This window comes from Maylandia zebra, linkage group LG19 (assembly GCF_041146795.1).
Source record: "Maylandia zebra isolate NMK-2024a linkage group LG19, Mzebra_GT3a, whole genome shotgun sequence".
NCBI classification, from domain to species: Eukaryota; Metazoa; Chordata; class Actinopteri; order Cichliformes; family Cichlidae; genus Maylandia; species Maylandia zebra.
This window is the reverse complement of record NC_135185.1, coordinates 23,858,944-23,873,289: the sequence shown is the minus strand read 5'-3', so window position 1 is coordinate 23,873,289 and position 14,346 is coordinate 23,858,944. Positions and strand designations below refer to the sequence as shown.

Below are 14,346 nucleotides of genomic sequence, written 5' to 3'. Positions count from 1 at the left end.
TGCCCAGTGACTCAGGGAAACATTTCTAATGTTGTGGGTCGAGTACTGTGGGAGCAAGCTGATTGTCCAAATGTGGACATCTGCAAGCACTACCCATAATGACTGCTTATTATTTAATAACCTTTGGATTCACTTACACACTCATAACAGACCAAAACAGTTAGAAAGAGGCAGTGAGTCAACTCAGATCTTTCCTGCAATGGCAAATATGAGAATGCACTTGGGACTGCAAAATAACTTTGAAACACCAATGTCCCAATGTCATAAATGTCTCAAACCTTCTGCTCACTATCCAAATTACAGACATTTTCTTATTTATACTTGAAAGAAATCCTTCTTTATAAGCCTTTATAACTTATTATTAAAACTATAACCTAATAATAATTTATATCAACAAGAGCAGCAGTACATAAAACACGAAGGCTTGAAACGATTCTGCTGTGGGATCTGTAGAAGATCATTTCAGCTGGAAGTTAATTCGATACGCCATCACAAAATTCATAGGAGTCAAAAAGAATTAGAAAGTCTTCCCCCTGTGCGAAACAGCAATGCTGTGAAAATACCCAATTCAGAAACAATAAAACATTTAATTGAACCCAGTAATGCAGACTCAATTTCCCAGATTATGACTGTGAAACCAGAAGGGTGCAGTGAGTTTTGCAGCGATTACAATGGCTCTCTCCCTCAGGATGTTGCCTTAATCACATCAGGGGAAAGGAGCAGAGGGAAACCTGCCGTGCTACCAGCAAGCAGCGAATTAATGCTCTACATCAGTGCTGAATTTGTAGAAAATGTTTTCCTTCTACATTCAAGCTTCAGATAATTCATACAGGCCCTTTGGCTGTGAGATATGTGGAAAGAGATTTCATCAGAAAAGCCACTTGAGGTTCCACTGCTGCACTCATATGTGGTCTAAATACCACACATGGCAATCGCGTGATATCAACTGACCACACTGGCAAGTTAGCGAGTTTAAATACAAAGGTGGGGGCAGATTTCCCAGCTCACAGAACACTGCTGTGATACGTTTAAAGCCTAAAGACAGAGAATGACACAAATGTTAACACAGATGTGTAATATTAATAAGGTGAACCTGTGAGAAAGGTTTCCAGAGTGACTGTGAAAAATAAATAAAGTCCTAAATCAACACAAAACCCAGGTGGTGTACAGCACAACTGCTTCCACTGTTTTAAGTGTTTTCCGAGTGCCTCTAAATTACAAAGGCATGAGATAGTGCACGCAAGCAGGAAGCCATGTCATTGTCCTATATGTGGAAAAGCATGCAGACAAGCTTCTCATCTGAATACCCACAAAAGAACTCACTGAAAGGGAACTCAACCAAGCCCCTCAACCAGCAGGAGAACATCAGAAAACTGAAAGTGACACATGAAAAGCATTTTTTCTCAGGAATCACTGTTCATATGCCATCACAGAAAAAGTCTGCAAACACCCATGATACACTATCAGATTTTGAAGTTGTCCGTAATGGAATGAATGAAGTATCCTGCAGCACACGTGCAAAATCCATCATTAAAGTAAGTAGCCTTCTTAAGACTAACTCAGAAGGTGTTGTGTCATGTAAAAAAAAGAGAAGCTTCAATTATGCAGAATATGCTCTACAAACTTGGTCACTCATTGTGGGATTAGGTCATACAGATGTGTTTTATTTAGCAAAATATTCCCACAGAAGGGTAACCTGATACCTCATGAGCAAACATGTAGGCACTGCAACGAAATTCCAAACGGTATCCAAAGTGAAATGAAAAATGCCAGCCTACGTCCAGATAAGTGTATTCAAACATGTATTCATTGTACAGATTTGGATGCCAAATCAAACCAAAGTCACTGTATGCTAGTACTTGTTACAAGTCATTTGCTAATAAAGAGGTAGTTCAGGGCTTGGAGGCCGTGGATGCTGATTGGCTGGCAGATCAAGAGGTAGCCTTGAACGAAGGGTAACGAATCGGGGAAAAAGCAAAGAGAGGCTACATACAATTTTAGCAATTTATTTCCCACTGAACTAGTTGTTGAAGTACAGAATCAAAAATGCCAGCTCAAGTGTTAAGCATGAGAATAATGACTAAAGGAGTTAGAACTGTTTCAGGTTAGGGTTACTTGGACAGTACTCGTCCTGTGGTTTCAGGTTTTGTTTTTGTGGCAGACAAAAGTATCTGACAACACTTTATTTTGTGTTGTCAGATACAAGGGTTACACACAAGCTGCTTAGTGATGAATTGGTAAATTCAGTGGCTGAGAATCAGATCCAACAAGAAAATGATTGGTGTGCACCACTCAGTGTTTCTGAATGAGACAGGTGCACTGCGAGTTTTCTAAATGAAAAGGATCTTAAGCGGCACATTTGTTCAAATAATATTCAAATGACAGACCATCATTGTGGCATTTGCTTCAAAAAGTTTGTGTCTCTTTCTAAATTCGCAAAGCATTATGCTGTCCACACAGGACAGAGGCCACTTAGGTGTGGCATTTGTGGTCTTCCTTTCCCCCTCCTGCTTGGCAGCACTTTATTCAACATCCTTTGATAAAAAATATCTTCTTTGCGCATGCACATTCACTTGAAAATAGTCTATTTTGTTACGTGTTCCATCCCTTTTTTTTAACCAATTATTTTTTCTTGCGTTGTCGCCAAAATAAAAAGCTGATTTAATTTTCCCAGCAGTTTCCACACGCAACAAATACGAAACCAGGGGGAACGGAACGGATTGCAAGCTTTCGTAATTAGGGGACGGTTTGAGGGACGTACCTTTTCAGGAAGTTAGTCGCACACAGCGCGTTTGATTGTGGAGGTACATAACCAGCAGTCCGACGGCAGTTACATTCATGCTGAAATAATAATAATAATAAAAAAAAAAGGTTAGTGAGCTAAATTCTGGTAACGTTATACCACTGAACTGGAGTTAATATTGAACGATTAACGAGTCAGTTGTGTCTAAATGCTACTAATTAGCTATATCACCTCATTGAGAATGCTAACAGTTACTAATGTCATGTTACTACTTTCTGAACTCGTAACTCTTAATTTGATGTTAATTAAAGTACAGGAAAGTCAGTTAGTTCGTGGTTATGAAACCTCTTAGTTTACTTTTTAACCGAGATTGTGAACTTTCTCAACAGTAAATTACCCTGTATTAGTCCAGCTATCGTATATTTACAAAGGCTCAAGTTGAAAACAGATACTTGTATCAGTCGATACTTTAAAACAAACGATTTCTGCGCTTTTTCTTCTTTTTCTCACAGTCGTCATTTTATTATGGCCACCATGGAGAAAGAAACCCCTGCTAAAAAGGCTGCTACTCCGTCTGTATCCCAGATAAATGCGGAATATGTCACGCAGGTAATCACAGCATTTATTTTCTGCATATGTGGTTCAGTACTGTGTTGTGAAGTTTTTCCATGATGCTGGTATGCTGAAGATAAAAAAAAAAGTGTCCTGATTTTCTTTTGTTGCATTCTTTGTCATGCTAAAAACATAAAGACAGCTTTGCATGGAGATAGGATAGGCCAAATGGCTGTAACTATGGCATATGTTCAATTAACAATTTGTTGCATCTTCCATGTTTATATTTAATACTATGTGTGATTTTTCACATTTCCCCTTTTCAGTTGTCTAACAAATATTGGGCGCCTCATGCAAAGAATAAACTACCTTTTGACCCTAAGGTGAGTTATTTGCGCTTTTGCAATTTAGAGGTGTTGGTATAACTTTTATTAGTGATAACCAGTCACCAGGGCTTTTGGCAAACAGTGTAACATTCAGTGATGAAAATTGCCACAGTTTGTGCTCCATTATAATGCAGTGCTTATAATTTGGATCAAGTTCAAACAAAAATAAAGTAAAGGTTGATATTGGAACTGCTTATTGGCCTAATTGTTATTTTAATCCTTGGTATCAGCCCAGAGTGGGAGCACTGTAAAGATTTGGTCATGTATCTAATAGAGATTGATTTATCATTTATCATATAGTTTCAGATAGTAAGTCAAGTCAGCAAACTACCAAGCGCATGTTTGTTAACGCTAAATTTCTGTGCTTTTATAATGCTTTGAATGTTCTTTGTGGGGGGGTTAGGTGATGGAAGATGTTTACGAGAAGGAGATTCTCAACTCCAAGTAAGTGAATTTTGAACTTTCTTCCCCTATGAAACACTTTTAAAAAAAATATAAAGGACATATTTCACTGTTCATTGTTTTTGAGTTATGCCCATTATATTTTCAGATTTGCCATTAGGAAAATTATGCTGCTTGAATTCAGGTAAGTTATTTTTACTGGATTTTCTTTATGTTATCATTTAAACAATCACTGGAAAAACAGTGATTTGACAACACTACTTGCTACATGGATATTAATTTGTTATTTCTAATATTTCAGCCAATACCTTGAAAACTACCTTTGGGTGAACTACACTCCAGAGGTTTCCAGCAATGCCTACATCATGTCCATTTGTTGCATTGTCAATGAGAAGTTCAGAGAAAATGTTCCAGCCTGGGAGGTAAAAAAAAGCAGTAATTTGTTGAAGTTTAGCATAATTATCATTAAATGTTGTCTATATTTGATTGTGTTTGCCACAGCTAATGCAGGAGCTCAGCTTTTTACTTTTTCTATTGTTTGCTGTGTTTCAGGTTTTCAAGAAGGAACCAAGTCATTTTCCATTTTTCTTCAAATGTGTGATGGAAGCCGTTCTGGCAGATGAGCAGGCTGGTCTTACTCTGAAGGAACAAACTGTGCTTCTAGTCTTTATGGACCACTGTTTCAACAGTCTGGTGTGTACCACTACACTGATATCTTATAACTAAATATTCAGAGAAGTTAGAGTTATTCTACTACCACAGTGATGTCTGTGTTATTGTGAGTCATCGGTTTATATTTTAAAGACAGTATTTATATATTATAAAATGACATGACTTGTCTATTTAAGCCAGGTTAGTGTCTTAAAATGTAAAGCCAATTACATGATGATTTAAATAATACAAATTAAGACACTTTTTTACACCATAATGGAAGCAATGTCAGCATACACTGAAGAGGTACAAGGTTAAAAAATGTTTGTATATCTCTTGGGAAATAGTTCTACACAACATTTTAATATGGACTTTCTTTACATCCTAATAGTTTTTAAAAGGTTTTTAAAGAGCCCAGGTGACTATCTCTTGGACTTTCACCGTGATCATAGAATTATGATCACTGACAGGTCAGGTAAACATCACTGATTATCTCTTCATCATGGCACCTGTTAGTGAGAGTGATACGTTAGTGAGCAAGTGAACATTTTGTCCTTATAGTTGATGTGTTAGAAGCAGGAAAATTGGGCAAGCATAAGGATTTTAGCAAGTTTGACAAGGGCCAAATTGTGCTGGCTAGACGACGCTGGCAGAGCATCTCCAAAACTGCAGCTCTTGTGGGATGTTCTCAGTCTGCAGTCGTCAGTATCTATTAAAAGATACAGGGTCATGAGCAGCCAGGGTTCACTGATGCACGTGGGGAGTGAAGGCACCGTGTGGTCTGATCCAACAGTCGAGCTACTGTAGCTGGTTCTGATAGAAACGTGTGAGAATACACAGTCCATCGCAGTTTATTGTGTTTGGGCTCATCAACTGGACAACGGAGCAATGGCATAAGGTGGCCTGGTCTCATGAATCACATTTTCTTTTACATTACATGCATGGCTGGGTGCGTTGCTTACCTAAGGAACACTGGGTACCAGGATGGACTATGGGAAGAAGGCAAGCCGGCAAAGGAAGTGTGATGCTTTGGGCGATGCTCTGTTGGGAAACCTTGGGCTCTGCTATCTGTGTAGATGCTTCTTTGACATGGACCAACTACCCAAGCATTGTTCCAGACCATTTAGGTCCATTCATGAAAACTATGTTCTCTGATGCGTGTGGCCTCTTTCAGCAGGATAATGTGCTCTGTCACAAAGCAAAAATGGTTTAAGAATGGTTTGAGGTGTTGGCTTGGCCTCCATATTCCCTAGATCTCAGTCCAGTTGAGAATCATGTCCAATCCATGGAGGCCCCACCTCATACCCACAGGACCTAAAGAGTCTGTTACTAACATCTTGGTCCAAAATACCACAGCACACCTTCAGGGGTCTAGTGGAGTCCATGCCTCAACAGGTCAGGTCTGTTTTGGCAGCAAAAGGGGTACCAACACAATATTAGGCAGGTGGTCATGATGTTATGCCTGATGTACTGGTACTGGAAAGATAAGTAAGAATTAATGCAATTATCTTTACTGTCCACTAGATGGCAATAATAGACAGGACAAGTCAATTTGGGTGATCTCCATCTGTATCCTCTGCAGTTGCATTAAACCACAGGCAAGCACTGCGGATGTTTCACTTAAAATGTGCTGTGATAGCCTGCTGCCCTTTGATTGTATCCCATAAAGGCCTCTAAATAATTTAGTTGGAGACTCCTACTAGGGATTGAAGTATAATATATTTTTTTAAGTATAATGCACAAAGCATTTTGACAACCCCCACCTCTCACACTTAATCTTCCCTCATTTTTTTTCTTTCTCTCTCTCTGCACTTTCCTCCCAGGAGGTAGATTTGATCAGAGAGCAGGTGCAGCAGCTCATCTCTCTGCCAATGTGGATGTGCCTCTTACCAGTAAGATGTCAAACTATTATCGTAATTAAGAAGCTGTGGTGTTTATTGGCACACCAAGTAATGTTTGATAATTCTAAAGGAATGAATTGCTTCCTTGCTATGAGACTAATCCCTCTTTACACTCATTTGTTACTCATTTGTTTCTGTGATTTTTACAGTCCAGACTCCAGCACGAGCTGAAGAAAGTTCCAAAGCTGCAGAAGTTCTGGAATCTAATCAAAAAGAAATCTGATAAAATGGATGCTGACACAGCTGAGCAGTAATGATATTTGTGTTCAAAGAAATCTATACAGATTTAGAGAATCTGTTTCTAGGTTGTTCTGATTTACTTTCTTCGTATTTCCTCAGGGCAAAGAAGGAGAGGACCTTCCTCTCGGCTCTTATTAAAAAGTTTCACGGAGTTCTTGCGTCAATTCCACCAACAGGTAAAAAAATGCTTGTATATCTCTTGGGAAATAGCTCTACACAACAATTTAATAAGGACTTTCTTTACGTCCTAATAGTTTTTAGAAGGTTTTTATAGGGTCTAGGTGACTATCTCTTGGACTTTCACCGTAAATAATTGGTCAGATCCATAAATCTCAAAAACATAAATGTGTTTAAGCATTCTCTTTGTAAAATTAACAGATACATCTGTGTGCATGGCCCTCTTTTATAAAGCTTAGTCATAGTAAGATTGTACTCACATGCACAAGCTTTATTTCCACTCTGGTATTTATCCATAAATATACACTCCTTTACTTAATCATTTGCATAATTAAATGCTGTTTGCACCTCGAGCTATTAGACACAGCAGTGAATTCCACAGCAAACAGAAGTGCTTTTTCACTGTAAGTGTAACTAAGAGACGGAGATGTTGGAGAAAAAGAAATGTGTTCTGTTTATTGAATCATGGTTTAAAGTAAAACTGCTGATCTGAGAAATGCAAGCCAGATGAAAAAGTGGACTTGATTTGCTATACAAATATGAAAAACGTGAAAAAATTACATTTCTTTATAAATACGAGAACCCCGTGGTACGATATTGTCACAATTCATTACTCATGATATTTTTGTTATTTTTGTTGCAAAATGAAATTGCCAAGCATGCCGACACTGTCACTAAAACCTGCCATAAATGTTGCCAAAGTTGGAGTCGGTCTGCAGTTGAATGGGGGTCAAGTTGTCAGTTGCATGCAGTAACTGGAAAATCACAAATCGCATATCTGTTGCTTTTTGCATCGACATAAATTCCCATTTAACTGTTACTTTTGTGCTTACGAAACCTTTTGTTCTATTAGCAGCATAACCAGAATACAACCAGCTTGCAGCCGGTTGAGCTGAGTTCCCTTGAGTTGTGCTCACTGACAAAAACTCATTAAGACTGGCAGTGTCAAGCTGATTTGTCTACATTTATCAACTAAATAGCAATTATTTGCAAACCTTTGACAATCTAGGACGTGACCAGTGTTGGATGGTTTTTCAGTTGAGCTGATTTAATTAAGTTTGCTAAGCTAACTCAAGATGGTGGTGCATGAGATGAGCCCTTTTGTTTGCTAGTAGCAGTGTTTTAATTCATTTAATAAAATATTGAAAATTTGGTGTTAATACAATGTTGCCACAAAGAAAATGCGATTCTATGCTGTATCGGTGCGTGTGAAAAGCAGAAATGGCTAATTTGACACAACATAATGCATTATGTTTTCCAGCTATCCTTTCTTCTCTCTCTTTCTTCTCTCTTGCCTTGATGCAGTTTTTAAGAAGAACAGATGAGATTTTAGTGCTTAAAGGTCAAGGTCATCATGGCCTCCAATGCATGAATATGCTGACTATAATGAAATTCCACACAAAAGTCTAATAAGATAAAATGGTCAACTAATGCTTTTTTTATACCCAAAAAGGTCAAAGGTCACTATGACACTGTAATGTTCTGCACAAACACCCTTCTAGTTTTTACAGAATGCCATATCTCAGGAGCAGGAGTGAAATTTGTGAGAATATTTAACATTTGATTAGATACTGGATTGTCTTCATATAATCTCTGTGTGTTATATGAGTCTGGATAGAAATGGATGTAAACTGTTGCCAGTTGCAGCACGCCTATTCTTTCTTTTCGAGTCGTGCAGCTGCCCAAGGAGGATGTGCTCCAGCTGCCACACAGCCAACGGCGCTCACCGCTATGTTGTAATGCAGGCCGACACACAGGCCCCCCACCTGAATGCTAAAAACAGAATGTGTGTATTTGTGTGTTTAGATAGAATCAAACCTGACAGATTAGATCAGAATCTAAAACCCAGTAGGATCCACATCACTCCAATACTTACTGCATGGCTCAACTTCTAAGTGTACACACACACTTACACACCAGCATGCCTAATGAGAGCTGGGGACCCAACATGCTGCTGTGCGAGCCGTGCAGCATCTCGTAGCGAGGCTCACACACTCAGCATGGCACTTTGGCGTTGTCCATATGCGTTTGCTGTCCTCGTGTCCTTGTTGAAAACTACACATCGCCCTCTACAAAGCAACATCTAATATTTCCTGTCTTTTTTGGGTTTGTCTATTCATCATATTTTATCTTTTGCTGTGAATGTGGATTTCCTGAGCCAAAGTTATAACCTGAATTATGCCCTCTTATTTTCCACAGGGCCTGTACCCATGGACCAAGTGCATTACTGCGAGAGATTCATAGAACTCATGATTGATTTGGAGGTAAAGCACAACCTTCTTAATCATACATTTCTCAGCCATGTTAATTTTTTATTTATGTTGAGAGATAATGCATTCATTCTTAGACTTGTTTCTATGGGACTTTCAGTACAAGGGTAGTTCTACAGTATTTTTGTAATCATGATATCCTGATGAAGGAAGCAGTCTAGACTTAATTTTCTGCAGATCTCATTTGTTTGTCTTTTGTCCTTCACATTTATAGCTAACTCATGTCATTAACAGTCACTGGATAAATGATCTGCATCAGCTTTGCTCTCTGTGCTACTCTCTTTCCTGTCTGCAAAGCTATGCACTATTTGAAGCAGTAGTCTGATCATAGTATGAGAGGTTATTTTCAGCGTGATGGCTTTTGACATGTGCTACAAACTGTAAAGTATAACAAAGCCCAATGACATAATGTTTGGGGACATCCAATTCCCTTTTTAGAAAAATGATGTTTGAAGGAACAATTTATTTAAAATATCCTTGTTTTGTTTTGGGGGGATATTTTTGGTTTGTTGGTGTCTTTAAATTTATAACAGATTGCAGATTTGAATTTATTTTCCAATGTCTGTTTTCTGTTCTTAATTTAACTCCCGTGTGCTCGACTGTTGCCTGGAAACTTGAGGAAAAGGTCTTGTAGGTGAGAGATAGTTATTTAAAAGTGTCAGTTTCTTTCGGCTGTGAGCTGCAGCGTTATTAGATGTGAGATCTACAAAAAAAAATGTATTCCACCAAATCTCAATGAAAATCATGGTGTACTATTTGCAGCTGCTAAGACACAGTGTCACGTAAGATTTTTACGCCTCCTGCCTGGGCAGACCTGCTGTTACTAGTGAGTGAGCACAATGGATGTCATCTGGCCCTCTGCTGACAGGCTGGCCTTGCTGTTTCTGGCAGTGGCTACTAGCTGGCCAGTTGACTGTCCCTAGACTCATCTCCTGTCCTTCAGCACTATCATTGTACAAAGACTCAGTTGCCTGAAATCCATACTTCTACTCTCTGATGACAATATGAAAATGATTGCAGAGAAAAATACACCTATTATCAAGCCAGTTCTGTGTTGACTGTCAGAACCGTGTTGAGATCAGAGATTGCTGTTGCATATAAAGGGTATCTGTTCTTTCTCTCTTTAGGTCTTACTCTTACTCCAGCACATGCTGCCTTGAACATCACTTTTCCATGATTGATATAGATATTTTGTTTGTGTTTTGCCTCACAGTTTTGTATTTCATATTTGGTTTCACATTAGTGTTCATTTTTCCCCTTTGCAGCACTCTTTATAGTGTGAATCTGTATGCTCTAGTCACTCTCTCACTCAAGTGTTCTTTGTTATATTCTCACCAAAGCAGGTCTGTTATCTCATTTTGACAGGTCTCCTCTGTTCTTGCCTTTATGTCATGTTCCTGTGCTGCAAGCATCAACCACATAAATAATGAATATAGACGAGAGTTAGACAGTTTTTGCCATATTGTCTTCACATCTTTCTGTCAGAAAGCGAAAAATAAGACAAACTGTCTTATGTTGAAAAATAACCTCAAGACGAAAAAACAGCAATCAATAAGATGCCTTGATAATCACGATGCTGAAAAATATGGTTGTTCGCAAACCAGTAAAGTTTAGTTTAGTGTGGTTTACTTTGTTATCGTTTGGAGGTGAGGATTTATTTCCACAAACATGGTTTCATGTGTGTATAGGCACTGCTGCCCACCAGGCGTTGGTTCAATACAGTGCTGGATGACTCTCATTTGGTGGTCAGATGTCACCTCTCCAGCCTCACAAAAAGAGAGAAGGAGGGGCATCTCTTCTGTCAGGTACAAAAATAAGCAAATATGCATTAAAACTTGTCAATGACAATATTCATGTTCACAAAGAATTAATTGTTATTTCCTCATCTTTCTAGTTGCTGGACATGCTGAAGTTCTACACTGGTTTTGAAATCAATGATCAGACAGGAAATGCACTGACTCAGAAAGAGATGACCACTTTGCACTATGACAGAATCACCTCACTGCAGGTAAGAATTATATAAAATGATTTTCAGATATATGATTTCATTTGCATAAACTATATGGATAAAAGTACTGGGCCAGCTACACAGCAGGAGCTGTAGGTGTAATGCTTTGAAGGTTCCAGCACACAGTGCTGATGTTAATACCAGTGGTGGTTTAGAGCTGTTGAGTTATTGAGTCTATTGGCGTACTTTTATGCACCTCAGCACTCTGGAACCCCGCTCGGTAACTTCATGTGGACTGCTGCTTCATGGCTAAGTTACGGTGTTTCCTAAATGCAGTAATACTACTTACAGTTGAATATCGAATATCAAAGAGGGAAAAAACTTGTTGCAGGGGTAATATAAAATACATACAAATGGATGCACGGTTAGGTGCTTGAGTTATACACCTGTGGTAATGGGACTGAAAAAAACAGAATTCCATGTAATGTAATGGAATACTTTTGATTTTCCAGCATGCCTCATAAGCATCTTTAGTTTTATATATCAAAGTAACTGTTGCAGAGAGAAATGTATGTACCAGAGTATCAGATCATTTTTTTTCATAGTTGTAATAAGAAATGAACTCTTTCCTCATCTTATGCTGAATGTGAATATAATGACTGAATAAATAAGAATGAATGTAAAGTATTCAGGACTGTTGATTTTTCTATATATATCTTTATAAATCACATTTTCAGTAACTATCTCAAGAAACTATTTCATGGAAAAAACAGTTATGTATTATAATGGTGATGTGTATCTAGACATCAGTGTCTCATAGCACTGCTTATTGGGTTCTGTCTTGCAGAGGGCAGCCTTTGCTCATTTCCCAGAGTTGCACGACTTTGCTTTATCCAGTGTCGCATCAGTAGACACCCGAGAATCCTTGACCAAACACTTTGGGCATCTCAGGTAATTAAAATCATTTAAAACAAGTAGCATGTTGTAAATGATGTGATGGGAGGATATGCATCATAACTGCTAAATTAGCTAGCAATGGAACATTGCTTTAGCTGGCATGATTGCTAATGTGTAAATATTTTGCATGTTTATTAGAGGCTTTCTGTGTTCATCATTCTGCCTTATTTTCAAGTACCTTTTGACCTCGAAAGCTCAAATTCTCCGCGTATAGGTCCAAAAGAATCAGCTCCTAGCGTATTGCTACCATGTTCAGAGGTTCTCCTGAACACCATAAAGTACAAGTTACAATTGAAACAAAGAAGGAAAAAAATGTAATAATAATGAGCAATATAGTAGGATTTTTGCTTACACAACAATCCCACCAGCTGAGGCCCATGTCCATGATTATCTTGCTCCTGTGTTGTAATATAGCAGCTCCACCATTGCTGTCTGACTTCCTGCTAAATGGCAGCTAGTGAACCCTTGAACAGGCAGCTGGTACCAGCCAGAGAGAGAGGCACGCCTCATTAATCTAATCGATTTGCAGTGGCTTGAGAATAAACTCTTGGAACAGCTGTGTTTGTCAGATCATATTAGCTTGCCAAGGAGCCAAAAAGCACCCTCACTTTGATGAACTGGCCTGTGTGTGTGTTTTCACTTGTTCACATGTATATGAGAGTGAAAAGAAACCGATTCATTAGTAATTTGTAATTACTTTAAGATTTTATCTTTCTTGAAGTTGACATTTTCAAATTACTGACCAAAACTTTTTTTAAGGTCTTTGTGTTTGGCTCGGCTTTATTCTATTTCACCAAGTGATTACTATTTTGTTTTTACTGTATGGAAGTTCTTTATTTGTGATAGTTGTTTAAACAACTCAAAATTAGTCTTAGCTGGCAATGTCTCCATATACATATTTCTTTCCACATCAGTGGTGGATTATAAAAGCTTAAACCCCATATTAAATTTCTTTGAATCAGGCAAAGGGATATGAGCTGAGCTGAGCTGAATCAGGTAAAGACTTAGCTGAACCATTTTGTGCATTTCTAGGAGCAGGAGCTCTGCTCCATTTTTCCATAGAATTAAGGTTTTGAATATAGCAGGACGGCATTGTTCACTGCTCCACAACTGTCACCAAAGCAGCTCCTGAGTTACTCCAAATATACGATCAGATTTAACGAGGCACTTTTCATCCAAACAACTCCTGCTAATGCCAGTTTTTTCCAGCAGTACTACCCATGGGCTAAGCTCCCAGTCACCTGCCGCTCTGAATTTATCCACTAAGTCCCCAAAACACACAAAAGCTAGCTAGCCCACACTTATACACACCCATACTATTACATATATACGCAAACACAAATAAACACTTTTTTTCAGGTATGTGACAACAGGTGAAGTGCCATTTGTGGCCATAAATGAATTGAATGATATTGAATTCAAACAGAAAAGAATCCTAATTGTGACAAATGTTAACCTACACTGCACAGCATATTAAAATAAGGAGTGTGATTGGTGCTCTGGATTATAGTCACTGTGGAGATGTTTGTACAGATGTTTAGACCCTTTTTATCTGTTTTTTTGTTTTTTTTTTGTTTTGTTTTGCCTCTGGGACAGCTATGACCAGTTACATTATGGTTTTAAGTAGTTCAACCATCAGTACCACCTATCCCTGTGAATGTAATATCTCCACAAAATGTGATGGAAATTCTTGAAATTAGTTGTTATTGGTCAAAAGTCAAGGTCACACAACACATTTTTGGCAGTAACATGAGAATTCTTAGGTTTTTTTCCCCCAAAATCTCGCTCAGAATAGTGTGTAGACATGATATATAGTAAACTTTAGAAAAACTCCTGTTATGCCCCCCCCCCATCTGCATTTCTTATAGTAAGTTGTTGTGCTGCGTTTATTTTGTTGCTAGGGGAAGGAATGTCCACATGATCCATGGCAGGACATCCAGTGGGCCACCAAACTGCATCATTGGCAGAATTGCCACCCCACTGCTCGAGCGTGGCATCACAAGTAGCAAAATGCATGCACATACACGGCTACAGTTGGTCAGTCCACGTGTGGCTGCCCAGGCCTGTCAAAGTGTGTCCAGACCTTGTCCCTTGTTGGGCACCAGACCCTGTCTGTGTC

The 14,346-nt window shown here is 38.6% G+C and overlaps 1 protein-coding gene across 3 annotated transcripts in view; it reads left to right on the top strand.

Annotated features, from left to right (window-relative positions):
* Positions 1-2,731: 2,731 nt before the first annotated feature.
* The window catches only part of aqr (aquarius intron-binding spliceosomal factor), a 47,160-nt gene continuing 35,545 nt past the window's right edge, over positions 2,732-14,346 (top strand). Inside the window, exons 1-14 of one of the 3 annotated variants that reach the window (XM_004540355.4) lie at positions 2,732-2,871; positions 3,256-3,352; positions 3,622-3,678; positions 4,085-4,125; positions 4,232-4,267; positions 4,385-4,505; positions 4,636-4,776; positions 6,558-6,626; positions 6,785-6,885; positions 6,975-7,051; positions 9,252-9,316; positions 11,011-11,127; positions 11,217-11,330; positions 12,118-12,221. In XM_004540355.4, coding sequence (XP_004540412.1) covers positions 3,269-3,352; positions 3,622-3,678; positions 4,085-4,125; positions 4,232-4,267; positions 4,385-4,505; positions 4,636-4,776; positions 6,558-6,626; positions 6,785-6,885; positions 6,975-7,051; positions 9,252-9,316; positions 11,011-11,127; positions 11,217-11,330; positions 12,118-12,221 — 1,127 coding nt within the window. In that variant the 5' untranslated portion in view covers positions 2,732-2,871; positions 3,256-3,268. Of the gene's footprint in view, positions 2,872-3,254; positions 3,353-3,621; positions 3,679-4,084; positions 4,126-4,231; positions 4,268-4,384; positions 4,506-4,635; positions 4,777-6,557; positions 6,627-6,784; positions 6,886-6,974; positions 7,052-9,251; positions 9,317-11,010; positions 11,128-11,216; positions 11,331-12,117; positions 12,222-14,346 lie in introns of all 3 variants that reach the window. The other 2 variants (XM_076877345.1, XM_076877344.1) reach the window with 2 other exon arrangements.